The sequence below is a fragment of the Sinocyclocheilus anshuiensis genome, unplaced genomic scaffold (genome assembly GCF_001515605.1).
Source record: "Sinocyclocheilus anshuiensis isolate Anshui unplaced genomic scaffold, SAMN03320099.WGS_v1.1 scaffold539, whole genome shotgun sequence".
In the NCBI taxonomy this organism is placed as follows: Eukaryota; Metazoa; Chordata; class Actinopteri; order Cypriniformes; family Cyprinidae; genus Sinocyclocheilus; species Sinocyclocheilus anshuiensis.
This window is the reverse complement of record NW_015549612.1, coordinates 517,904-544,936: the sequence shown is the minus strand read 5'-3', so window position 1 is coordinate 544,936 and position 27,033 is coordinate 517,904. Positions and strand designations below refer to the sequence as shown.

At 37.5% G+C, this 27,033-nt stretch overlaps 1 protein-coding gene across 4 annotated transcripts in view; it reads right to left on the bottom strand.

The window, feature by feature from the left end:
* Positions 1-27,033, bottom strand: part of LOC107659257 (potassium voltage-gated channel subfamily H member 1-like) — a 61,296-nt gene that overhangs the window by 1,842 nt on the left and 32,421 nt on the right. For all 4 annotated transcript variants that reach the window (XM_016448134.1, XM_016448135.1, XM_016448136.1 and 1 more), the window contains 3 exons: positions 23,369-23,568; positions 16,327-16,579; positions 10,256-10,452 (listed from right to left, as the gene is read on the bottom strand). In XM_016448134.1, coding sequence (XP_016303620.1) covers positions 10,256-10,452; positions 16,327-16,579; positions 23,369-23,568 — 650 coding nt within the window. The remainder of the gene's footprint in view (positions 1-10,255; positions 10,453-16,326; positions 16,580-23,368; positions 23,569-27,033) is intronic.

The window sequence follows — 27,033 nt, the reverse complement described above, 5'->3', positions numbered from 1 at the left end:
CTTTATTTCATAAGTTACGAAAATAACGACACTGACATTGAGCCTGACAACATCTCATGCTTTCCATTTCTTGAAATAATAACTTCTAAACATTAAACACTGACTGTCAGTCTTTATTCACCTGTTTCTCGTGGTTTCTCATTAAAATTCATTTAAGTAAATAGTGTAAATTACATTGCTAATGTCATAGAATAGCATTGTTTAATAACAGTGGAGCACATTGTAATGCAGTGTTACAACGTTACCCATCTGCGCAACTGGAATTTAAAATCGGTTGGTGTCTTCTGCTAGTTAGCGAAGCATTAAAAAACAAAACATCTAAACTGATAAATAACAGATTGGAGATTCAAATAATAGCAGATTTGTCTCATTTTAAATGAATACTAAAAACTGAGATGAAAAATTCACTTAAGCCAGAAATGTACTTTTATATGGTAAAATAAATGTTCAGCAATATCTTCAAAAGATTTTTTTTAATTTTAGCACACTTTTTCTCTTTATAGTGTTGATATGGCAACTAGTAAATACTGTAAATTTTGTTATGCTAGCATGTGTGGAAATATCCAAACCATATGTTACAACTAACCATGCGTTACTTTGTGCCCCACGCTCCCCTACACTCCGCGACCCACCAGTTGAGAAACACTGATTTAGATGCTTTTGTCCAAACAACTTGCATTGCATTTAATGTATACATTTTTAAGTTCATCCTTTCTGTAAGTAGAATAGAATCGAAAATATTAGAAGTATATTATTTTAAAATGTGTAGTAATATTTTGCAATAACTGTAATTTTAATTCAATTACACTTTTCAACTGTACATACAATGAAAGTCAATGTGGTTCTACATAACATTGGACTCCAAAATAAAAAAAAAACTGTGGTCAGTCACTTTACGTTGAGTCTCTTTGAGTCTAAACAGGCAGTCCTTGGCTAGAATAAGCTGCAATATGAACTCTTTATGCTGATAGTCAAATGTCTGGCTGCACAAGATTATGCAATATATAGACCTCAGTGGATCTAGACCACTTACAGCCACTCCAGGTATCTTCTTTATAGAGAGATCACACTCACTGTAGACCCTGCGTTCGGTGTCGTGAATATTGCAAGATATTCTAAGTTCTAAGTTATTTATTGGAGTTCATGTATATTTCAGAGTTGAAGGCTTTTCTTGAGCAGATTCTCAAAGTCAAGCCTATGCTTTGTGAGTGTCTGCTCAGTGTGGACCTGGAGGGAGCGATTTTATGCTGCACTTTGGTCAGTGATTGAAGGCATGTATTTCTCTCTCACACACATACTGGCATTCAGTTTTGATTGGTGAAAAAATGCTTTTTAAAAAAAGACTGTGTTACACACATCCCTGCATACTGAGACAGTTTGTTTCTGTCACTATTGCAAGCTGGACCGTGCATTTGTATGACTCCATCTTCAATATGTTAATATTCATATTGATGTTCTGAATATTCATTAAGAGGGACAGAGCGCCCAAGCATCTGTACCGCCAATCTGTCTGTAAAATTACTGGGAACAGAACAACACACACATGCTCTCCCCTCATGTCTAGTAGGAGAAGATAGTGCTGTGGAAGCTTGTTTGTTATGTGCAGTCAGTGAACGATTTAAAACATTTATTTTACTTTGATTGGCCATGTGTTTATTGCTATCGATTCATCTGATACATTTCATCTGAGAATAAAGCTGAAGGCTATAATCTCATATATACTGTGAATGTTTTGAAAAGGCTGTGTAAATGTTGTGTATGTGTGAACAGGCCGTCAAAGGGTGTTTGTGAAAAGTTCAGGTGTAGCTTTGGGGATTTAAAAGTCAACTCCTGAGACAAAAGACAGACTCTAGATTTCAAAACACATCAAACACAAACACTGTTTCAACAAATGACACACAGGACCTGCTTTTAACATCTGTCTACAGTGATTCAATCACTAGTGGTCAGGTGATACACATGGCCTTTTACCCCTGGTAAGAACTTGTCTTCTGTGACTTTTACAGTTTATAACTTACAGTTTGACTAAATATCTCTCAGTTTGACTTTATGTATCAGAATTTTGACTTTATAGTTGCCAATTTTACATTGTCTTACTTTTTACTTCATAGCCTACGAGTTTTGAATTTATACAGACTTACAGACTTTCTTACACTTTGACTTAATATCTTACAATTTGACTTGATCTCTAAATTTGACTTTATATCTCACAAGTTTTACTTTATATCTTACAATTTTGTCTTTATAAAAAAGTCTATCTTATAATTCAACCCTACTTCTTATTTTAATCTTTATTTTACAATTACAGTGTGGAATTACAATGTGGGAGCACATTTGTTTCACTTTGTTTTGTGATTTCACTAGAATGGATAGCAAGCCGGTTAAAGGGCGGTTGAGCGCATTTCTGAGAGCTGTGTGTGGGAGGAAACGTTGCCACTGTCGCTTTCCAAAATGACAAAACTCAGTCAAACATTAAAAATGACAAATTCCAGCGTCAGAAAACATTAACAATTGGAGAGCGTTCCTCTTTATTAGATACATCTAGCTGCAAGCAATTTCATAAAGTGGTGGGAACAAAATCGACCATGGCAAAAAATGGTGGCTATGCACACAATCACAAAATCACATTCTTTTCCATTCTTGAGTTTAGACACCACAAAATGATCCTTAAGCAATGTGTATTAGTGGGAGAAATAGAGCGTATTAGGCATTTCCCCATGATGTCTCACATAAAATTGTTTCTTTTGGGCTTTAATGTGCTCAGATTTGTCATATTGCCACTTTCCATCTGAATGTAATGTTTCTTTGTAATTGAACTCTAAATAACTCATCGTGTTTGGCAGCAGGTGGAGAAATATATCGCTGCCGCTCCCTTTGAGAATCCAGGCTGAACGAGAGAACTGAACAAATCACTCAGACAGATAGACAGCCTCAGTTGATTGCGCTTCTGAATGACGTCAAGGGTCTTGCTCCTCTCAGCGTTACAGAGATGATGGACAGTAATGACCAGACCGCTGCCCTCCCATTCAGCCATTCCCATCCTGGACACAGACACTTCCACTATCCCGAAATAAATCCACCTTTATAGCCATCAACCATATTTCTGAGCCACGGTATCTATACACACGTTTGTAGCCTGCTTTAGCACAGACATTCATACCATATCTGTCACACTATAAAGTGTTTTTGGTTTTGGTTTGTTTCTTTGTTTTTTTATCCATACAATGAAAATCAGTGGATTCCAGAGTTGATCTGGACCCCACTGACTTTCAAAACAGTTAAAGGGGTCATATGATGCGATGAAATTAGACATAGACATACACTTATATACAACCGTACATTTCCAATTTTTCACATTAACTGCACACCACCAACCTTTCCAAATAAAGATTCAAATCTTGATTATGGTTTGAATATAGTTTGTAGAATGCTAAAGGAGCCTTATAACACATTTTATGTAAAAATCGACGCGTTTCAGAAAGGTGGGGCATAGAGAAGCAACAATAATGTACATTATGTGGAAAATAATGTGTTTTTTTAACCTTAAACCGCATAAACACATTGCATTACACCAAATACACAACATAATGTTCCTTTTAGCAACGTCATATGACCCCTTTAAAACATTCTTTAAAATATCGACTGTTTTGCAGAACAGTCATGCAGGTTCGAAACGACATGAGGGGAAGTAAATGATGACAGAATAATCAATTTTTTGGGTGAATTATCTCTTTAAATACACCTAAAGCTCAAATGACAGCATCTGTGATGTGATTTTTATTTCCACAAAATCATTTTATCCAGTCTCTCAGTTTGTAAAACTAACAAAAAAACGAATTTGGTCATTTGAAACAATAAAATATCTAGTTCTTCATATGGAGCAAAACTTCCTTCTCAGAAATTACATCAGTACACACAATCAGTCATACATATTTCATATATTTTTGCTTTAACAAACATAAAATCTTTCTGCTTGGAACAAACTTCCTTATGTAAATGCATCAGTTGTGATGTGATGAAAATCTAATACCTAATTTAGTGTGCTCAGTCAATAATCAGTCTTTTAAAAAAATTGCATGTAAATATCTCATTATACTCTTTTTTTAATGTTTTTGTCTACTTGTTTTCTTTCAGTTAGCACAGGTTTTGTATTTCTTTTTGGAAGTGACTGCTCATAGACCACAAGAAATCAGAAATTTCTAAGCTTCTTTTTGTAGGCTGGTCATGTTTTTTGCTGTTGTTATGCCCTGTGTAAGCAAAGTCAGTTAGTCATTCACTTACATTTTCATGGAAAAGAAAATCCTCTACTGGTCAAAATGACCGGAACACAATATGAGGGTTAAACACACTTTTTTTTTTTTTACTTTTTACAAACTGAGGGAAGAGTCCAAATGATTTTCTGAAACTTTAAATTGTATTTATATTAAATAATGTTCCTTTAAATGACAAAATACTCTAAAAAAAAAATAATAATAATCTTAGTACCGGTACTTAAATGTAAATGTTGAGGCTGTCAGCACTCATGCCATTGTTTCTGGTGTTTTGTTAAACGCTCGCCCTTGAAGGATATGCGAGGCAGAGAAAGGACAGACATGCAGAGAAGGATTACATAACGAAAGCTGAAGTGTTACACAAAGGTGTGTGTGTCTGTGTGTATGAGGAGGGTGGTATTATGTGCTCACACAGAGATTCCTAATGGTGTATTGTTAGAATCCTTCTGTTGCCACGCGTCCCTCGCACTCCCGCACACGCACGGCCCTCTTGTGTATTCTGCTTTTGCTTTTCCCCCTAAATATATCATCATCAAACAGGGGAAACTCATTCTGCAGCCCTCAAAGTGTTCAAAATGTGTGTGTGATGTTGGAGGTGTTAGTCTGGGGATAGAACAGTAAAAATGAGGGGAAGGAGGGGACGGTGAGAGACAGCGGGGCGAGAGGGAGCACTCACATCTCCACTGTTTCATAATTCAAACTAAAAGCCGACTGTGTGCACATTGAAGCAAGAAAAATTTCCCATAACACTGTAATACTCTGAAATGAAAGCATACACTCAACTATCCTACCTCACCGCACAGTCCTGTTTTACTTTTCTCTTTTACCTATCACTAAACCTCCGTTTGCACCCTGTCTACAGTAAAAGTTACAATTTCATGTTTAATTCATGCTTAAATTGAGACAATATGACATTGACATTGCATACTTTGCATTTCGGTGATTGCTCTTTAAATTTAATTGAATATTTGTTATGATACACAAGACGTACAAATCACATTGTGTATTATGTCATTTATGATTATCCTGATTATTTGAATTTAGCCCGAGTGTGTGTAATATTTGCGGCAGCAATGCTGGGAGTGTGATATGATATATATATGATATGATATATGATATGAATTATTTATTTCATTTTTAAGATGCTTTTGAGTAACATCGCTCCACCTGTACAGTACTTTTTTAAAATGTGTGGTTAGTAAGATTTTTTTTTTATAAATTTGTATTCAGCAAGGATGCATTACATTGATCAAAAGTGACAGTAAAAATGTTTTACATTGTTACGAAAGATTTCTATTTCAAATAAAAGCTGTTATTTTAAACTTTCTGTTCATCAAAAAAGTAATGGTTTTCACATAAATATTAAGATACTATTTTAAACATTAAAATGATTTTAGCACCATTAGAATTATTTTTGATGATCATATGAGACTGAAGACTGCAGTAATTGCTGCTGAAAATTCAGCTTTGCCATCTCAGGAATAAAATCACATTTTTAAATGTATTAAAATAGAAAACAGTTGTTTTAAATTACAAAAAATGTTCACAATATTACTGTTTTTAATGTATTTTTGGTCAAATAAACGTGGCCTTGGTGAGCATAAGATACTTTCAAAAACATTAAAAGTCAATACAGTGACATACAACATACTAGCATTAATAACATACTAATATTCTTGCCTCACATCCCATAATTAATCATGCCTAATTTAACTATGCACCAAAGTCTGAGTCAGAGGAATAAGCCGGATCGATCTGTACACGTTCAAACCAAATGACTTATGAGGCGCCGTGTTGAATAGATTATAACTATTATTAACCACAAATGGATGTTTATTTTAATCAGCATGTTTGTGTACCTGCTTTGTTGTATTTTCCTAAGAACTTTTAGTTTACTGATATTTATAGGCTTGTGTGTTTTGAAATAATGTCAGGAAAGGGTCAATTATTTTACTTGTAAAACAGAATTAAAAGATAGATGCTTGTTTATGAGATGAAGTACTTGGTCAGTGAATAAGCTGCAGGTTTTTGAGCTGAAATACTGCTGTTTAGTGAATTCACCCCTGTGTGCTTTCACTGTGTGCCTCATGCTGACTGATTGGTTATGTCACTGATCTAAGATCAGATTTACCACACTCATCACGACCTCACAGAATCTGATCCCTCAGCGGTGACTGATTCACTCACACCTGCCAAACACACACAGGGTCATGATGGGACATATTGAGTAAATGACTGTGTCAAACCAGTGATGCACATCTGACCTTTTACCACTCATGACTTTTGACAGCAATTCAATTACAGCAGCAAACACAAGCATTCCTCTTTGCACACACATTAATGCATCTTGAAGGGTGTGAATGTCTTTTGTGTGCATGAATATCTGTGTTTTACCCATTACAGCTGCATAAACCGAACCTTAATCAAAGCTAAAATAACTCTTGGCACAGCAGCGCTGAGATGAAGTGGATTTTGCAGAGTTACCCTGGCAACCACAAACATGCACAGAAACAAATTGGATGAACCGTTTAAGCACTTATTTATGCAGGTGTGACAGAGGACAGATGTACTGTATGTACTGTCTTAGCATCATGGGAGTTTGTTTGTTCAGACTTCACATAGAAAGATGCCAAAACTGGTGCTATGCACCCTGTTGTGTACAAACTCAGTAGATCATCTTTAATATTTAACCTCCAGCAAGTATTGTTGGTTTCCAAAAACATCTTGTACTTCTGTTTTAGTACAAAGATTGTGTGTGATGATACTGACTTCTAATTTAGACGTCTGCTGAAGTTAAATGTTAAAGTAAGTTAAATGTTAAAGTAATGTTCTAGATCAATACAAGTTAAGGTCAACAGTGGTGGACAATAACAGTATTTTTACTTTGTTAATGTATCCGAATATTTTCATTTTAGGAAACTTTTATTTCACTACATTCCAAAGCTTAATATATTAATTTTTACTCTGGTACATTTCATAAAAATATTCATTCCTTGTTATTTGAACTGAGGAAACCAAGACACTCTCCTGGACCCAACACCATTGTCAGATTTGTGAACAAATCACTGTTTTGAGTTGATTCTTTTCAGGGAACCTGTTGGATCAGTTTACAACAAGTTCTGAATGATTCATTGGTGAACTTGACTGATCCGATTGCAGCCGTTTGAGTGATTCGGTTAAATATGACTGCGCACAATTAATAAACAGTGGTCTGTCAATCAGTATTTTTACTTTTCATATTTATGATACTATTTTTAATGTACTGAAGTAAAATATTACTTGTAAGCACTATAAGTAAAATGCGTTTTTTGGTCACACTTTCTTTTAAGGTCCAATTCTAGCTTTTAACAAACCACCAACTGACTTTTGCCTCAAACTCCTAACTGGCTGCTTATTAATAGTTAGTAAGGTAGTTGTTAAGTTTAGGTATTGGGTAGAATTAGAGATGTAGAATATGGTCATGCAGACTTTATAATATGGGCTTTATAAGTACTAATAAACAGCCAATATGTTAATAATAGGCATGCTAATAAGCAACTAGTTAATAGTGAAAACTGGCCTTTATACTAAAGTGTTACAAGTATTTTACTATAGTAAAATTCAAAAGGAGTACTTGGTTTTTCTGGAATATTTCCTTAGAATATTTGAACTTTAATTCAAGTACTTGATTTGTGTTCTTAAATGTTGATTACCACAGTAATACTTCTGTGGGGCTTTGGAAGAAGTGACTCTTCTGAACACTCTCAACATTGCATTTGGGAGTTGTGTGGTTAGAAATGAGGACTCAGGCATACATTAAAAATAGGAAAACAGTCCCATAGTCACAAATAGACTGCAATATGTACTCTGTGTATGCTGCTGCTGCTGCTGCTGTTTTATCTAGGCCAAAACGGCCTATTTGACCACTGTATAAAGTCTGTTGTTGAATAAGGAATTTGTCCAGAAATATAACACATGTAGTCTTCCTATGACATATTTTTTCCCATGTATAACAAGTTTTTTTTCTATCTGGGTCACAATCAAATGGTAAACATCATGACTAATTCATGGAGATATGAGCTAATTAAAGGCTCCCACTTGGCAACGGTGTTGTGACACAAACATGACAATAGTCCATTACAAACAAGTGTAGGCGTGAAGAGCTCAAAAGAGAGACTATTGAGTGAAGCTCTCACCTGTGCCATTAACATGTTTAACAGTATATATTTATGCAGCAGATGGATTACGTAAAAGGTTTAGGCCTGGCTTCAATATGAAAGTGTTTGCTGAGGTATATGATAGTTATATTTAACCCATATGGATAACTATAACTATACAGTGTAAGCCGTTCCAATAAAGCAGCAGACGCTCGCTGAGCTATTATTAGCCTCCTCCTCAGACCCAGTTCCACTCAGAAACAGAACTCACACAGGGACGAGATCCAACATTTAGATACACTGAGAGCCATTTTATCACACTGACAGCTGTCTTTATTATGAACTGGGAAGGAATTTATGGGTAGGATAATTGCACTTCAAGATCTGGTTTATGGAGTGTTACAGTTCATTTGAATGTGATTTGATGTGATAAAATGAGAATGAAATTTAATGTTTTTCTTCAGAAAGTCAAAACAATGAGGGACAGTCAGGGATGTGGCCTAGCAGGTGGTGTGTGCACTCTCTGGTTTATACGTGGGCAACCCAGCTTGGGTAATTTCCTTCGTCTTTATCATTTCCTGTCACTTCTATACTATCCTCTCCAATTAAAGCCCATATAATTTAAAAAACAAGGATTTACAAAGAGCCTGCATGTCTTTTAATCCCTTAATCCACCTTTCAGTCATTTCTAGCCAATTAAACAAGCCAGTTTAGTGATATTTGTGTTTCTGATCAGACCATTTCTTTCTTTTTCTGTCTGTCTCTCTTATTGAATGGCAAAGCAGCTCTATTTATCTCTTTCTCTTTACTTTGAGTCAGATGAATGGTACACAGTTCTTCAATTCAGCAATACTTTATATATTAACAGCTCTCACACACATAAACGTTAATTATCACAGTATTTCCTCAATTGTTTGTACTGGCACTTCCACTGAAACGTACACACACTTAAACCTCTCTTCTTAACAGATTGTATTAGGCCCTTTTCAAGCGAAGCATTGCGTAACTGCAAAAGAAGACATGTGAGGGGTTTTTCTACTGCATATATAAAGTGATTTCTGGTTTACTATGTTCACAATATCAGATATATCGGATTTCTCTTTAATTTTATTTCATGTTTTCTCTTTTTTGGCCAATGAATCATATTCTAAATAAGTGTAGGGACTCCCAGTCTCATCTGTCATCATGATTTTGTGCGGAAGTAGTAGATGCTCATGTACAGAACCGGCTTTTCTGACAAGATGCGCGTTAAATATCGCATGCGATTTATCGTGCAGCCCTACTCATGGCACTATCTTCTTTTTTCAATTTAAGACCAGTGGCAATCAGCATTAAAAAGCATGTTACGTTGTAACATGACCATCTAACAGCTTAAAATGTTATCTGATCGAATTAAAAAAATATACAAGACAAACTAAAATATTTTGTCAATAAAATAAAATAATTATTTTTTAAGTTGCAATACTGCCACCTACTATGTTGGAGTGTCAACCAGATGTTTACTGAATTAATTACAATGCTGTATTTTTTTATTTATTAAACCAATATCAGTATTTCAATACTTAAAGCTTAAACTGCTTAAATCATCTGGATTTACTCTGATTTTCACTATATGTGGTGATGTATGTGAGCATGTTAATAAATAGCTTTAGGAGCTGTATTTATATTTTCCCACGAGTTCAGCTTGCTACAATCTACTTCCAGCTGTGCTCATGCTGTGTTGTGAAGTTTGAATGTAGTAACCTGTTAATGTGGGTGCTGTGAAATTCTGCTTACATATTTGGTTTGACATGGGCCAGCGGAAAATGAAAGAGTACTGAAAGAGAACGGCAGATGGCATTCACTCACCCTTTTGCGCAGGTTGTAAGTAAGCAGGAGGTTTCGTGAGAAGTGGTTGAAGAAGGCGGTGTAGAACTCTAGGACTTTCTGAAGCGCGTCCCGTTTGATCACATGCAGGTCACAGTATGTTAGCGCTCTCACATTAGCACATGCCTGAGCTAGCGTCACCTCCTTCCAGAACACGTCCCCAAACACATCCCCTTTACCTGAGGAGAAACACAGACACTTTCATATTCACACAAACAGGCCTGATTGGTACATTTATTGAGGACCATGACTGTCTATAATATGTGACACTGTAGACTGGAGTAATGGCTGCTGAAAATTCAGCTTTGCCATCACAGGAATAAATTACAGTATGTCGTAGGGTATGCCGTTAGGGCCAAGGGAGGTGATAGGAAGGCATAGGCGTAAACCAGGATAATCCAAAGTGTTTTTTTTATTAGTCCAAGTAGCAAGATTTGGGGGTGATATCTACAAATAAGTGAGTACGATTAAGAAAAAAAAAACAATAAATGAGCAAAAAAAAAAATTGTTACAAACACTTTACTTCATCTTACGGAGAACAAAGTAAATTTGCTTAAACAGCATAAATGTAACATTCAGTTTAACTCACTGACCCCTCTTTCTCCAAAAGGCTATGAAGGACTGGCTTAAATACTCTAAACTCCGGCCAGAATAGGAACTGGACTAAACCAACTCTGATAAAAAAACATTGATCTCATGTTTAAAGAAGAACAGGACATCTATTGAAACAGAAAATAAACAGATATAGAAAATGTAATTAATAAGTATAACAGTGAGGAATGTTTTCTTATTCAGTACATTTGTCCAAAGAACACACATGGGAAAAAAAAACAATTGGTTCATTACAGCCCTTTAAAGGCACAGTATGTAAGATTGCACGGACCGTGTCTATAGTGACATTGTGTCGCCTGCCAATGACGTCGTAATCCCTCGATTTACGGTTTTGTTTTGTAGAAAACATGGAAACACCAAAGACGCTTTAATATGTTGTGCGTTTTAATAGACCGGTGATGACCGCACAGAGTAGCATTATAACAGAACTTTCAAATGTATCTAGTATGATAAAACAGTGCTGCTTTTTTCCCCCACATACGCACGACCGGAAGGAGCGGAAGCGGTCGACTGTGGCATAATAAAAGCTCCGCTGCTTTCGAGCCGCGTGTCGCGCTTGTTCAGCCCTTGTTTCGCTTCGACGGCTTTCAGCCTCACCCTGCTTCATTCTGCTACGTTAATAAATCATTAGCTCATCCATGAACATGATTTCTGCCCGAGTCCCATCGGATTGCATCGGCTGTGGGGATGAAGACGACAACTCCCATGATTCCACACTCAGTCACGGCGCCATCAAACTACACCTTTGCCTCTTTGTTTATTTTGAATATGCGCCCTCTAGTGGCGAAAATTACATATTGTGCCTTTAAATGTGCGACCTTGAAAGCACCACCCCCCTTGGGAAATCCCCGATCCAACCCCGACGTGAATGGCAGCGTCTAGGCCATGGCAGACGACAAAGACGATCGTCTTTACTCATCAGACTTACAAATAAACGATATAGTAACAAAACAAATGTGTTATGTCCTTATTTAATGAAAACGAACTGGTAAATGAAGCGTTTTGTGATGTTCATTGATATGTGCACCTATCACCGAAGATACCCCACAGCGTCTTCATACCCCAGTGAATGCCATCTTACCGAAACAACATGACGAATGCTAAAGACAATTAAACTTTTTGAAATACAAACTGTGTTATTGTCCGAGGGACGGAAATAATAGATGTAAATCATGTAATAACTGTATATCACACAGACCAGGTGACGATATAAATACTGCATCTCATCGTCACACAATAGAAAACAGTTATTTTATATTGTAATATTATTTCACAGTATTACTGTTTTTACTTTATTTTTGATGCAGCCTTAGAGAGCATGAGAGTGTATTATGACTTGTTTTCAATTAATATAATTCCATTTTCAGTTGTTTCAAGAATAAACTATGTTCAATTAATTTGTCTTATTTTCTAACACTCTTTTTTGCAGCAAAAAATACTGCAAATGATCTCTCTGTTTTGTCTTTCCTCTCTGTCTTAGATTACAGTAGACAGATCATGTGTACTGATTTTATTGGTGTGAAATTCAACTTGTGTAAAACACCACTAACACATGTCAGATCAGAAGATTCAAGCAGTTGAAAGAACTGTTAAAAATGTATTCACAGTAATATCCTGGCAAAAACATTTTCAATATAGCTGCCAGCAGCGATTATGCATTTTAAGCGCAAAAGGAAAAAGACATTACATATTATTTAGCAAGCCTGTAACCACCTAAATCAATTATTAAAAAAGCATTTTTGGCAAATCCAGGTGATTTACCATAGAAATATGATGTTTTTAGACGTTTATGATCTGATCCGATCTCTCTGAAACTTTGCATGCTTGTTTAGAATCACCTGTCGCATGTGCTCAGCGGGTTTCGTGAAGATTTGAGTTTTCGTTTAGGCTTTACAGGCTTTTGGGTATATTTGGACAGGCCACTTTTCTAAAGGACCCCGTTATAGCTTCCCAAAGGGTACATTTCAACATGTTTTTGATAATTATTGGCCTAGAGAGTCCTGAGAATTGCACTGCGGTGTTTTTTTCCAGACTGAGCGCAAAACCTTGGACTAGTTCACAAAAGTAGGTTTTCACATTAAAAAACGGTTTGATTGACAGCAGTGGTTCTAGAGGCAAAGTTGTTCAGAACGAGGAGGTCTATCATTCAATACGAATATCGTGTGTATGTGCAGAAAACCGCTCAATGTACAATCGTTTACGCCCTCAAAAAATGCGATACCACCCACCAGTGGCCGATTTCTTTCAAGTTTCTCACAGACCTTTGGAGCCATTTAGTTTTTTTCCCTCTTATAGCACCACCAAGTGGCCAATCTCCACATTTTTTTCCTGTGACCTCAGCTTGAGCTCTTCTAACATAAGTGTTCTGCATTTGGCGAAGCTATCTCATTCCGTTCAGGAGTTATAGGCATTTTACTAAAAGTGGCCCTGCCCCCTTCGAATGTTTTGGCGTCCCTTTGCCACGGTGAGTCGAAAGTTAAACTTTTTTTGATAATTATTGATATTCACTCTCCAGAGAATCTTTCTGCACTGGTTTGGTTCTGATCGGGCGAAAAACCTAGGACTAGTTCGCAAAAGTACGTTTTGCAAAAAATGCAAAATACAGGCCAATTGGGGCGAGCCTCGGTCACATTGTAAGCGGTGTGAGTACTACCATCCCTCCATGTTTCAAGTCTCTACGACTTACGGTTTGGTCTGCACAATCAGTTTTACATGGAAATCGCTCATGCGTGACCATTCTAACAATTACAATAGGGTTTCAGCGCTACGCGCTTGAATCCCTAATTATGACTGGTTAACTCACTTAGGGTATAACTCTACATACTGTATCATAAGCGTGTCTGACAGATGAAAAATGATGATGAAGAGACATATTCCCTCAATCCATTACTGATATCAACAAATGCACAAAAGTCTTGTCCATCTTTGAATCAGGATGAAGAGGGTTACAGAGCCAAAATGTCCACTCAGATAAATTATTTACGGTTCTTCTGCGTCTCAGTAAATTTTCTAGAATACAGATTCTGCAGACGGAGAGAGATATTTTAGCACCTCACAGTTTCAATGAATGATTGATTGTCTTGGGCTGAGCTCAGTATCAGTTTTGTAGTTGTAGTTTAAACTGATTTTTAAGGAGTAATAAACACCCAAAACAAGGGCACTGTCACTGTATTCTGTTCGTTGCACTTTTAAGTGAGAGTAAATGAAAAGAGAGAGTCCATAATATGTGTAGTAGAGCAGCAGTGTCATTATAGTTCTACAGGGCACTGCGTACTGACCTCTGACCCAAAGTTTCGCTCAATCCACCCACTCAAGATACAAGTGGTCAGATCGATAAAACTTTTTATTCTGTCTTCATAGTCCGATCTGTGTGTGTGGTGTGTGTGTGTGTGTGTGTGTGTGTGTGTGTGTGTGTGTTCTAATTTTAGAAACGAGAGAACATTTGTGGCCTTTCAGACTGATCCTAAATCAGTTTAACAGCCGCGGCAGAGAGCCAAATTTAGCAAAGCATCGTTAGTTTGTCAACAGAGAAAAATACGGCCATTAGATGCTCAGCTCTGTGGTTTCACAAGGCGAAGCAGCCTAATCTTTTTTGAGTTGTGAGACAGACAGATGTTAGAAATGACAGATGCTACAGTACATCATGGGCTGTATACATCCATGAGTAGCATGTCTGACCTAAGATCATTGTTTGCCTTTTTTTTTTTTTTTAGGGATGTCTGGTCGATACTGAAAAAGAATGAAATAATACTCGTATGAACAGTAACAGCAGGCAGGACAATGAAATCAGAAATGTATCAAAATATGAGATCTATGCATTAGGGCTCACAGTATAATATATCATTAATGTAAATTAAACAATTATATGGGTAAGAAAAAGATAAAGCCACTCAATCCACATTCATTCATTCACCCATTCATGTATTTCATTCATTCATTCATTCATTCATTCTTTATTAAAGACTATTTACTGGAATAATTATGTCTCAGGAAAAACTAATAAATAAATAAATACTACACATCTAATTTCATTATTGTAGTATTTGCAACTATTTCGTATGTAGTTTTTTCTATATAATAAATAAATAATATTTGCTATTGTTTTTTGCTGTAATATCAAAATTGGTATTCTTAGGGGAAGGTTTTCATTTGAATGAATGAATGAGACAATATGCAGCCAACACAAGAGAATATTACATCATTTATAGCATTATGTTATTTTTATCTGTTTCACTAAGAAATTATAAAAAAAAAAAATAGGCACTTAATGCTGTGGTATAAACTTTCATATTTCAATGTGCTGCAGAGATTTTTTTTTACATAATATAAAAGACGTCTACAGCAAGCAAGCTGGAAGGCTTCTAACTCAATTATTGCCAGAAAAGGATGAATTCATACTTAGAGAAGATCTTAAAAACGTCTTACAACATACTTTAGTAAAATTACTTTTCAAATATCATTTTATTGTTACTTTTTATCATCAGCTTAGGCCATATTTAGCATAATTTAACATGCTTTATGCTCAAAATTTCAACTTTTTCCTCTTCATTTTATTTTATTATTGTTCTCTGAATGTTTTACGCACAGAGGCAGAGAAAGAGTTGGACACATTGATCAAAGAGGATACAGGGTGCAGGATGTGGGAATAAACAAAAGGGAGAGGGATAGCACAGTGCGGAGGAGTGGGTGTGACAGCCTGTATGTCAGTCAAGATATATGATCACATAGAAGCTCTGTGGGTGCACATAATCCTCCCATTGGGAACTAAACCCAAGACAGAGGGATGCTGTCTTCATGTCAGTGAGTCTGTAGAGGAAATTAGTTTTGAATACAGTAACAGCTGAAGCAGACTTAAGTGAAAGTGAGAAGTGAAGTGAAAGTGACGTGTGGCCAAGTATGGTGACCCATACTTGGAATTAGTGCTCTGCATTTATCCCATCCAAAGTGCACACACACAGCAGTGAACACACACACACACACCGTGAACACACACCCGTAGCAGTGGGCAGCCATTTATGCTGCGGCGCCCGGGGAGCAGTTGGGGGTTCGGTGTCTTGCTCAAGGGCACCTCAGTCGTGGTATTGAAGGTGGGAGAGAGCGCTGTACATTCACTCCCCCCACCTACAATCCCTGCCGGTATGAGACTCGAACCGGCAACCTTTGGGTTACGAGTCCGACTCTCTAACCATTAGGCCACAACTTCCCCCTTTAAGCCCTGTGGTGTCAAAATTAGTGCTGTTCAAAATCAAGAAGTCAAAATTCTTAGCGGGTAAACTGTCTAACAGCTTGCACCACTGTTAAAAATGTAGCAAATAAAAAACAATTTGACCTCACTAATCTAGTCAGCTGTTGGACGGCAACTCAGCCATCATGATCCATACCTAGTCAATACTCATTAATTCAGATCCAGATCTATTTCTCTGTCTCTGTTTTCCTCTTACCCAGAATGGCGACCACCTCGTCGTCTTGGATGACCTCCAGTGACCCTGACACCACAAAACAGAGGCTGTCCACGCTCTCGCCCGCATGGTAGATAAGATCGCCTGGAGCGCAGTGGATGGTCTGGAACTCCATGGCTAAAGCCCGCAAACAGCCGTCACTGGCTAAACGGAAAGCAGGATGTTCCTTGAAAACCTTCCTGTTCAGGTGCACACATATATCAGCACGCATGTCTTTAGGACAGATCTGCAAAACCTGTAATGGGAGAGAGAAATAACAGATATAAGTGGTAATTCTGCTGCAACTTCATTTGATTTAAAGGGGTCATGTCATGATCAAATTTTCCTTGATCTTTTAAGATAAAAGAGCTTGATGTACTATGGAAACATACTGTAAATTTCATACATACAAATGGCAACAAGCAAGAGACTAGATTATAAACACTAAACAACAGCATCTCTTCAATATCTAATTTAGCAATTTCGGTCACACTATATTTTAAGGTCTAATTCTTGCTATTAACAAACCATTAACTATGACTTTTGCCTAAATAAACTCATAATTTGCTGCTTATTAATAGTAAGGTAGTTGTTAAGTTTAGGTATTGGGTAGAATTATGGATGTAGAATATGGTCATGCAGAATATGTGCTTTAAGGCCAATTTACACCGCACTGACAAACGCCAACAGACTAGTCTGTCGGAGTTTGTTGGATCAGTGTGTTACCCCTGTTGCCGTTTGTTGGCGTTGGTTGGAGTATGTTTTCACCCGACTGAACATGCTTAATCTGCGTTTGTTGGGTCGTGGAATGTCTGAGCAGTGTGAAATGATTTTCCAACAAACGACAACAAACTCTGACGTAATCTGATGTGGCCACGAACCGTTGACATGACGATGCACATATTTCACTCAAAGCAAGCTTCAACCACAGCCTCTTTCATTTTATTCGCCGTCTTTCAGGCGAAGAATGACACGCAAAGACATTAATAACAGTAAAATTCTGATTGTGGCTACAGGATCATCCATTTCTTCCCCAGTCAGACTTCCCTGGTGTTACACTATCTACACCCGACAAAATACAATGAGGTTCTATTGATTATAATCAGTGACGCTGTCTACACTGGATGCGGCGCGATGCGACAACTGTCGCGTCCGGTGTAGACACGGTGTTACTTGACTCTCTTTGACTCAAAGTTTGTCTGTGTTTGTTGGGGCAGTGTGAACATGACAGTTATTTTTCATAAAATTCTAAATCCAACAGCCAACTTGAGCCAACCTGTTTTTTGGCGTTTGTCTTTGCGGTGTGAATTGGCCTTTATATGTACTAATAAACAGCTAATATGTTAATAATAGGCATGCTAATAAGCAACTAGTTAATAGTGAGAATTGGCCCCTATACTAACGTGTGACTACAATTTCCTGGCTGCATACATAAAATCTGTTAGAATGTCAAAATTAGAACCTAGTTAAGTCATGAAACTCTAGACAGGCTAAGTCTTTTACATGAAAAGATGGCGCCGGTGTGTGTGGCAGGCCGTCTACTCGCTGTGTTTCCTGTTATGTTCTTATTGTTTTTATGGTCTTCTATGTTCTTTTATGGCCACTCTCTCCTTACCTACGACCGTAAACAATTGATGGACATTCTTCAATCTATGCCCAAGCCCCATGGGTCTCCTGTGACACACACTGAACTCAGCAACTATTGTTTTTACTCACCACCTAAGTTCTCTAGCCCTCCTGGCTATCTGCGTTGGCAAATCTTTGATGTCACGGGTAGGCGGCGACGACGAAGAAGGCACGGAAAACGGGCAGGTGTTGCTGTGAGACTAAAGTTAGCACTGGCTTCGGGCTATCCTTCTTATTCTGGGAGGTTCGTTACGTGCTTGACACCGACTGCTGTCTGCGGATATCGCAGCGATCGTTGGATTCTATCGAGTGTATTCACCCTGACTTGTCGGATGTACCAACTTGGTCGTCGCGACGCACTTCTCCGCGGATTCGACGAAGGAAGGCCAATCATCATAATCTACGCGCGATCCATAGTTCTTCTTCAGTTCAACAGGAACTCCCACAGCTCAGGATGGCCCTCGCTAATGCCCGCTCCCTGGTCAACAAAACCTTAATTTGTAATGATTTCATCGTTTCAAACGACTTGGACTTTTTCTGCGTGACCGAGTCCTGGATAAAAACAGGTGACTTAAGTCCTTTTTCTGAATTAGTCCCTCCTGACTTTGAATTTTTTAACACTCCCCTTCTTACTGGACGAAGAGGAGGACTGGTGACGATTTTTAAGAACAAATTACGATGCAGACTGTTGTCTACTGCTAATTTTACTAGTTTTGAGTCTCAGCTAATTCACTTAAATTCCTCTAGACCTGTGCTGATCATCTTAATTTATAGACCACCGGCAACTAATAATTTTATTGAAGAAATTGCTGAGTTTCTGGGGGATATTTTGACCAAATATGACCACGTTGTACTGCTGGGTGATTTCAATATTCATGTCTGTTGTGCTGCTAATGTTTTAGCCAAGGACTTCTTAAATCTTATGTCCTCAATGAATTTTGTACAATGGGTTAAAGGCCCCACTCATTGTCTTGGTCACACGCTAGATTTGATATTGAGTTACGGCTTATCTGTTGCTGATGTTGAATTCTGATGCTTCTTTTTCTGATCATATACCGGTGCTATTTACCACTCTTCTTCCTTCATTACATAGCATTACACCAACTCAGGTATGTTGGTCTCGTATTTTGACTGCTCAATCCTGTACTGATTTTTCAAATATGTATCTGGAGGCTCATCAACCCTTTAGTTTAGATCCTATCACTTCACATTCGAGTGTTGACGAACAGGTGAAAATTTTTAATAATAGGTGCTCCAATGTCTTGGACCTTACTGCACCCCGCAAGTGTATTAATTTAAAACGCAAGACCCAGCCATGGATAAATAGTGACATTCGGGAGCTCAGACAGCAATGTCGCCAATGCGAACGTAAGTGGAAGAAAGATGGGCTTCAAGTGTCATACGAAATGCTGAAAGATTCATTGCACAAATTTCAAAAGGGTGCCAAGGCTGCAAAGGCGAAATATTTATCAGAAACTATTGCCAAAAACTTACATTGCTCTAGAACACTTTTCTCAACAATCGATTCTGTTTTAAACCCCTCAGTGCAGATTTTTCCAGAGATCTCACCGTTACAATGTGAAAATTTTCTTACGCATTTTGTAGGTAAAGTTGATAATGCAAAGGCTCAGTTAGCTATTATGGCGAACCCCGTTTTAGATCCGGTTTTATCCACTACTCAATGGAGTGAATTTGAATATACAGACATGCAGAGAAATCAGCTTAAAATTAAAATCCACCTTTTCCCCCTTTGATGTTATTCCATTACGATTTGTTAAACAAATCTTTGATACCATTGGTTCAGACCTAGTGATTATCATTAACAACTGTCTAAAGACAGGGACTGTACCAGAATGTTTTAAAGTAGCTTCTGTGACACCAATTTGTAAGAAGCCCACAATAGATACTGCAGTTTACTCAAACTTTAGACTGATCTCAAATTTGCAGTTTTTATCAACATTTTTAGAAAAAATAGTTCTTATGCAATTACAAAGCTATTTGAGTACTAACTGTATCTCTGATATTTTTCAGTCTGGTTTTAAAAGCTTACACAGCACAGAGTCTGCCCTTCTGAAGGTCTTTAATGACATTTTAATATCTAATGATTCTGGTAATACTATGAATGACATTTTAATATCCAATGATTCTGGTAATACTATGGCCTTAGTGCTTTTAGATCTCAGTTCAGCATTTGATTTTGTTGACCATGGTATTCTGCTGTCTCGCTTGGAGCACTGCATTGGTATTAGAGGCACTGTACTTGACTGGTTTCGGTCTTTTTTGTCTAACAGAAGATTTTCAGTCAGTATTGGGCAATATTCCTCTTCTGTAGCATTTTCTTCATGTGGTGTTCCTCAAGGGTCAACTTTAGCACCATTATTGTTCTCGCTGTATATGTTACCCATTGGTTCAATCTTTAAGAGATGTGATGTGTCATATCACTGCTATGCCGATGATACTCAGCTTTACATACCACTTAAGCGCAATGACAAGTCTGCATTATACCAACTAACAGCCTGTCTCCAAGAATTGAAAACATGGCTTACCAATAATTTTTTGCATTTGAATGACGATAAAACTCAAATTGTTCTGTTTAGGCCTAACGAGAAAACTGATCTGAACACCGTTGATCTGGGCTCTTTTTCCCCATATTGCTCTGCTGAGGTCAAGGATCTGGGCTTCATACTGGACAGTGACCTAAAGCTGAACAAACAAATTAATTCTACTGTGAGTGCTAGCTTCTACCATCTGCGAAGATTAGCAAAAGTTAAACCCTTCCTAAGCAGGAAGAGTTTGAGATTGTCATTCATGCTTTCATTTCTTCGCGACTTGACTACTGCAACTCGCTATATTATGGGCTGCCTGTCTCATCTATTCATCGTCTGCAACTTGTCCAAAACGCGGCTGCTCGTTTGCTCACAGGCAGTCGCAGAAGGAATCACATCACGCCTATCTTGAGTTCATTGCACTGGCTACCAATTAATTATCGCATCCAATTCAAAATTCTGCTATTCGTGTACAAAGCTCTAAACAACCTTGCTCCTCCATATCTCTCTGAGTTGATTATAGTACACAATCCAGCTAGATCACTCAGATCACAGACTAATCATCGGCTTTTGGTTCCCAGAGCTAGATTGAAATGCAGGGGTGACAGAGCCTTTGCTGTTGCTGGCCCCAAGCTATGGAACAATTTGCCATTATCCAGCAGAATAGCTTCTTCAGTGTCTGAGTTTAAAAGTCTTTTAAAAACTTATCTTTTTTCCTATGCTTTCAATGTTTTGTGACTGTGGTTTTCTAATGACGTGTTTACTCTATTGTGTGATTGGATCAATGTAACTGTGTACAGCACTTTGGTATACTAAGGTTGTTTTAAAGTGCTTTATAAATAAATTGAACATTGCAATCTGCTATCAATCACATCATTTACTACTTGGCACAAGCTGATTGGCCTCTGCTGAGTCTGCAGCCAATGAGACTTCTCAACCTTTAAGTAGCCTAGTTCAGTGTTCACAGTATGATGGTCCTGTCAGAATTCCTCTGAATCCCTCCACCTCCCCCAGCTCCACCTGTCTAGATCTACTATGGGATTTATGTATGCCTATCATGCAGTAGCTGCAAATCTTACATACTCGCAGCAGCATGTCTATTTATCTAATAGCAGTTGCAAGTCCGTACTTGCTGTGCAGCATACACTCTACAAAATGCTGGGTTAAATATAACCCAGCACTGGGTTATATTTAACCCAGCATTTTTTAGAGTGTATCTAGTCTGCCAAGACCAAATACATTAACATTGTCATATCCATTGACGTACAAAAATTTAAGTGAGTTATCATGATTGAAATGGTTAGATTTCAGTTCCGATGACTATAATTATTGTTTTTTATGTTATTTTTTATTATTTATTTATTTATTTTAAGTTCAAGTTCAACTTTCAGCTGTTTTAAATGAATTGCTTTGATGGAAAATCCCTTATTTTGGATTATTTTTAGTAGCCAGGGAATGATTAGATTCTTTTTTTTATATAATACTAATTAAAGGCACAATATGTAATTTTCGCCGCTAGAGGGCGCGTATTCAAAATAAACAAAGAGGCAAAGGCATAGTTTGATGGCGCCATGACTGAGTGTGGAATCATGGGAGTTGTCGCCTTCATCCCCACAGCCGATGCAATCCGATGGGACACTTGCAGAAATCATGTTCATGGATGAGCTAATGATTTATTGACGTAGTAGAATGAAGCAGGGTGAGGCTGAAAGCCGTCGAAGCGAAACGAGGCCGCTGAACGAGCGCGACACGCGGCTCGAAAGCAGCGGAGCTTTTATTATGCCACTGTCGACCGCTTCCGCTCCTTCCGGTCGTGCGTATGTGGGGGAAAAAAGCAGCGCTGTTTTATCATACTAGATACATTTGAAAGTTCTGTTATAATGCTACTCTGTGCGGTCGTCACCGGTCTATTAAAACGCACAACATATTAAAGCGTCTTTGGTGTTTCCATGTTTTCTACAAAACAAAACCGGAAATCGAGGGGTTATGACGTCATTGGCAGGCGACACAATGTCACTATAGACACGGTCCGTGTCACTAGTTAAAACTGCTTATTTCTCTGGATTTAAACATTCTTCGAAACATTTGGGATAATGTAAGTACACAAGTCAGCAAAATATATAACACTGTTCTAGTGTTTTTTGGATATTTTAATAAAAAAATCTTACATATTGTGCCTTTAATTCATTGTACTAAATTAGCAATATTAATTGTACTAAATTAACACTGACAGCCCCAATTATTATTTTTTTCTATTATTAAAAATTAGCATTTTTATTTTTTATAACCCCTCTCTCACACCATACAAATTTCTGTTTACTGTCATGCCAGTGAAGCATACTGGGAGGCCGACACAGAGAGACAGAGGTACTTGACTCGCGTGCCGGTGTGCATGTGTGCATCTAAGCGCATTAGCGTGTGACATGTCCCCGAGCTGCCATTCCCAGCAGCCCCTCACTTTTCCAGAGCATCTCCCTTTCTGCATGTGGTTGTCACGGAGACATGGAAGTTGGCTCTGGGGAGAACAGTGTGAGCTTGTGTGATGAGACGGTTAAATCACGAGAGAGAAAGAGAGAGAGAAGGAGACAGCTGGAACATTCTGACAATGTCCGCCCAATTGGGACTTCATATCCACAGAGTCATGCTGTTCCCCTCCTGCGGTTTGCGTATAAACGACAGGACGAGTCTAAACACACAGCGTGAGAAAGCATCTTGCTAAAGAATCACACTAATGTTTAAAAATACTTAGCCAGACACACTCACACAAACATTTCAGAGCAAGAGTGAATAACCACACACACACACACACACACACACAAGGGTGTCCAGAGTTGCATACTGGGTAATGGGAGTTGGGCGTACAGGGTGTTCACCTTTTCGGTGTCAATACCATGGGACATGGACCACGTGGAGGCGATGTAATCCATAACCCTCTCGCTCAGGCCTTTGGGCACCTGGTACAGCTTGAGGAAGTCCCGCACGCTGTTCAGCATCTCATGATAGCGGTTTGTGTTCGCATACATCTGCTGGAAGATAGTTGTCACGTTACCGAAGATGGTGGCGTAGAGGAGAGCTGTAGGAATGATAAAGAAAGGCAGAAAGAAACTTTGGATTAAATGACAACACAGAGGAACAGAACAATGTAAATAAATCACAAAAAAGTTAATTATATACAGTATATAAAATAATGTTCAAAAATTGAAGACTAAATTAAATATTTAAAATACTTAAATGTAAAAATATATATTACAATTGTTTTAATTGCAAATTTATTTAATTGCATTTATTTAATTAAAGAGTATCATTTATTCATGCAAATAAAAAAATAGACTAGTAAGTAAATGAAAGAATCCCAGTATCCCAGACGAACATTTTTTTATTTCTATAGATGGATATAAATATTGGAGTTAGTACGATTTTTTAAATATTATTTTAAAGAAATTAATACTTATATTCCGCAAGGACGCATTAAATTGATCAAAAGTGATAGTAAAGACATGTTACAAATGTTTTTTAATTTTTTTTTTTTTTCAAATTAATGTTTTTTTTTTACTTTCTATTCATCGAAAATCCTGGAAAAATGCATTACAGTTTCCACAAAAATATTATGCTGCACAAGTTTTTTCAACATTGATAATAAGAAGAAATGCTTCTTGAGCACATAACCAGCATATTAGAATGATTTCTGAAGAATCATGTGACACTGAAAACTAGGCTGCTGAAAATTCAGCTTTGCCATCATAGAATTAATTACATTATTAAACATACTAAAAAAGAAAACAGTATGAAAAATGTTATTTCATAAGTTACCAGCTCCAAAACAGAGTGTGTGTGTGTGTGTGTGTGTGTGTGTGTGTGTGTGTGTGTGTGTGTGTGAATCCCCTCCTAAATACCTTCAGATAAGAATTATGAGCTGCCATTACTCTACATTCATATCTGTCTCATGAACACACTTCATTGCAAAGAAACATTGCCCTTGCCCAGATATATTAAAGGGATCGTTCACATATAAAAGTTCTGTCATCATGTACTCACCCTCATGTTTTTCCAAACCTGTATGCTGTTATTTTTGTCTGTACAACAGTTTGTAGTGACCATGTCTGTCTGTGGTGCATATGATTCATGCTCTACTATCTACTCCAAGTCACTTCTTGAAGTTTTGTGTGAGAAAAAGAAAGTCATTATTTCAGTCTGATAATCCTTCTCTCCAATAAACTATTAACTCAAGAGCTAATCAGTTTGATACATGAATGAATTGTTCAGCCTGATTTGTGAACTGGATCAACTGACTCAAAAGAACTATTCATTCACAAATCGAACTGATTTGGTTCTAGAGTTTTGCTCACTGACTCAATGACTGATTATATTTATAGTGTTTTTGGTTTTGTTTTGTTTTTCTTGACAGGTCACTATGTAACAAAAAGATCTGTGTGAAGATTCTTTAAAATACTCTTTTGTGTACTGCAGAAAAAAAATAAGAGCATACAGGTTTTGATTGGCATGAGGGTTAGTAAACAATGGCAGAATTTTAATTGTTGGGTGAACTTCCTTGAACTAAAAATACTTAAATTTGAGCAAACAAATCATTTCTGTCATTTATCTCTTTAAATAATATTTTAAATAACACTGTCATTTAAAGTTCGTGCACACTTCCAGGTGCCGATGTTAATAAAAAGATCAAAGCTTCTCAATATTTGTCATCTACCCAGCTGCAGTTTTCTAGTACCCCAGCCATTATTATTATTAGTGTAAGAGTCTTGTGTGTGAGATGGCGGTGATGTACAGATATGCAGTGTGACAGTCTTTGCTGATCTGGGGACAGATTTGGCTCCAGGGTGACAAGAACATGGAACGGAGCTGACAGAGACTGTCCTACTGAACACATACACACACACACACAGACACATCCTAGATGCTCTGACACCACACATAGGACACAGACACGTCCAGATGTATCAATGTGTGAGGTCACAGGGTGGGTGTTTGTTCACTCAGCAAACTTTAACTGCTTTCACGGTTCAACATGAACTGTCCCGTCGAATCAAACACACACACTCACATCTGTTTTTCATTACAGAGGCGGGCGAATGTTCATTAACAAATGAACAAATAAGTGAGCCAGGCAGCTCATTACACACCCTCCCCTTGCATTAACACAGCTGATGTACACTCTTTAATCATGCAAGTGTGACAGAGAGAGAGAGAGTGTGTGTTATTATTTCTTGAGTGTGTCATTAGTTTGTTCTTTGAGATTGCATGGATTGTCTAGGCAGCTCTTGACAGGAATTATCTGATCTATAGTTCATATCACATGATTAAATTATACTGATGTTTTCAAATGCTGAAGTCTTCTGAAACCGTAACAGAGCTTTAAAAACAAAAAATTTCACATCACTGGAATCAGACCATTGACTGAGAACCAGATCAGTTCAAATCTGTTTTTAACTGAATCAACCAAATCATTGAGAAGATTTGACTCAAACGAATGTTTCAATCACAAATTGGACATGGCTACTTCTGTAATAAAAGCTCATCAATATGGAAATATTATCTAAGTGAATAATAAATTCAATTTTGACTTTTTATGAAACTTTTATGGTGTTTTGTTATTTTAAAGCTTGACAGCCCCAGTCTTCATTCATTTTCATTATTATGAAAAGAATGTTCAAGCTATTCTTCACAAATTCCTTTTGTGCTTCATGGTTTTTGGAACAACATGAGGGGTGAGTAAATGATGACAGAATTTTAAGGGGTCATGAACTGAAAAATCAAAATTCCCTTGATCTTTTGAAATATAAGAGGTAATTTTACTATTAAAACATACTGTAAGTTTCAGAACTCAAAGCTTTCTTGTTAGTCTAAAAACAGCTTGTATTGAAGCCAATCTGCCAAAATGACAGCTTGTGGAATGTACCACTTTTTAATGTAATAGTGTGGCTAAACTCCACCTCCGCAGAAGAAGATCAATGCCTGCTTCGACATCGCTGCCTGTTTAGCCCCGCCCACCAGTTTGTGCACGTAGTGTAAATAACAAGAGATTTCAAACAATAGATGACTCCAAAGACAACCAGATGCTGTGCAGTGCCAAGTTGTGGAAAAACACAGTCTTTGCATTGCCTTCCTTCTGATCCTAACATTAGGAAAGAGTTCATTTGTAATGAAGATCCAGACCGCATCAGTAAGAACTTGATCCTTTGTTAACCTCATCTTACCACAGATTCGTTTACAAACCAAGCACAATTCGACGCAGGATTTTCAGAAAGATTGAAACTAATAGATGATGCTGTGCAGATTACTTTGGATCACACCACACAAGTGTGAGTAATTGTTTTTACCATGTGGTCACTACTTCCAGACTGCGTCAATAAGAACTTGGTCCTTTGTTCACTTCATTTTACCGCGGACTCGTTTACAAACAAAGCACAATTCGACGCAAGTTTTTCCCGAAAGATTGAAACTAAAAGATGATGCAATGCTGACTATATTGGATCCAATGTCGCAACACACAAGTGTGAGTAACTGTTTTTATTATGTGGTC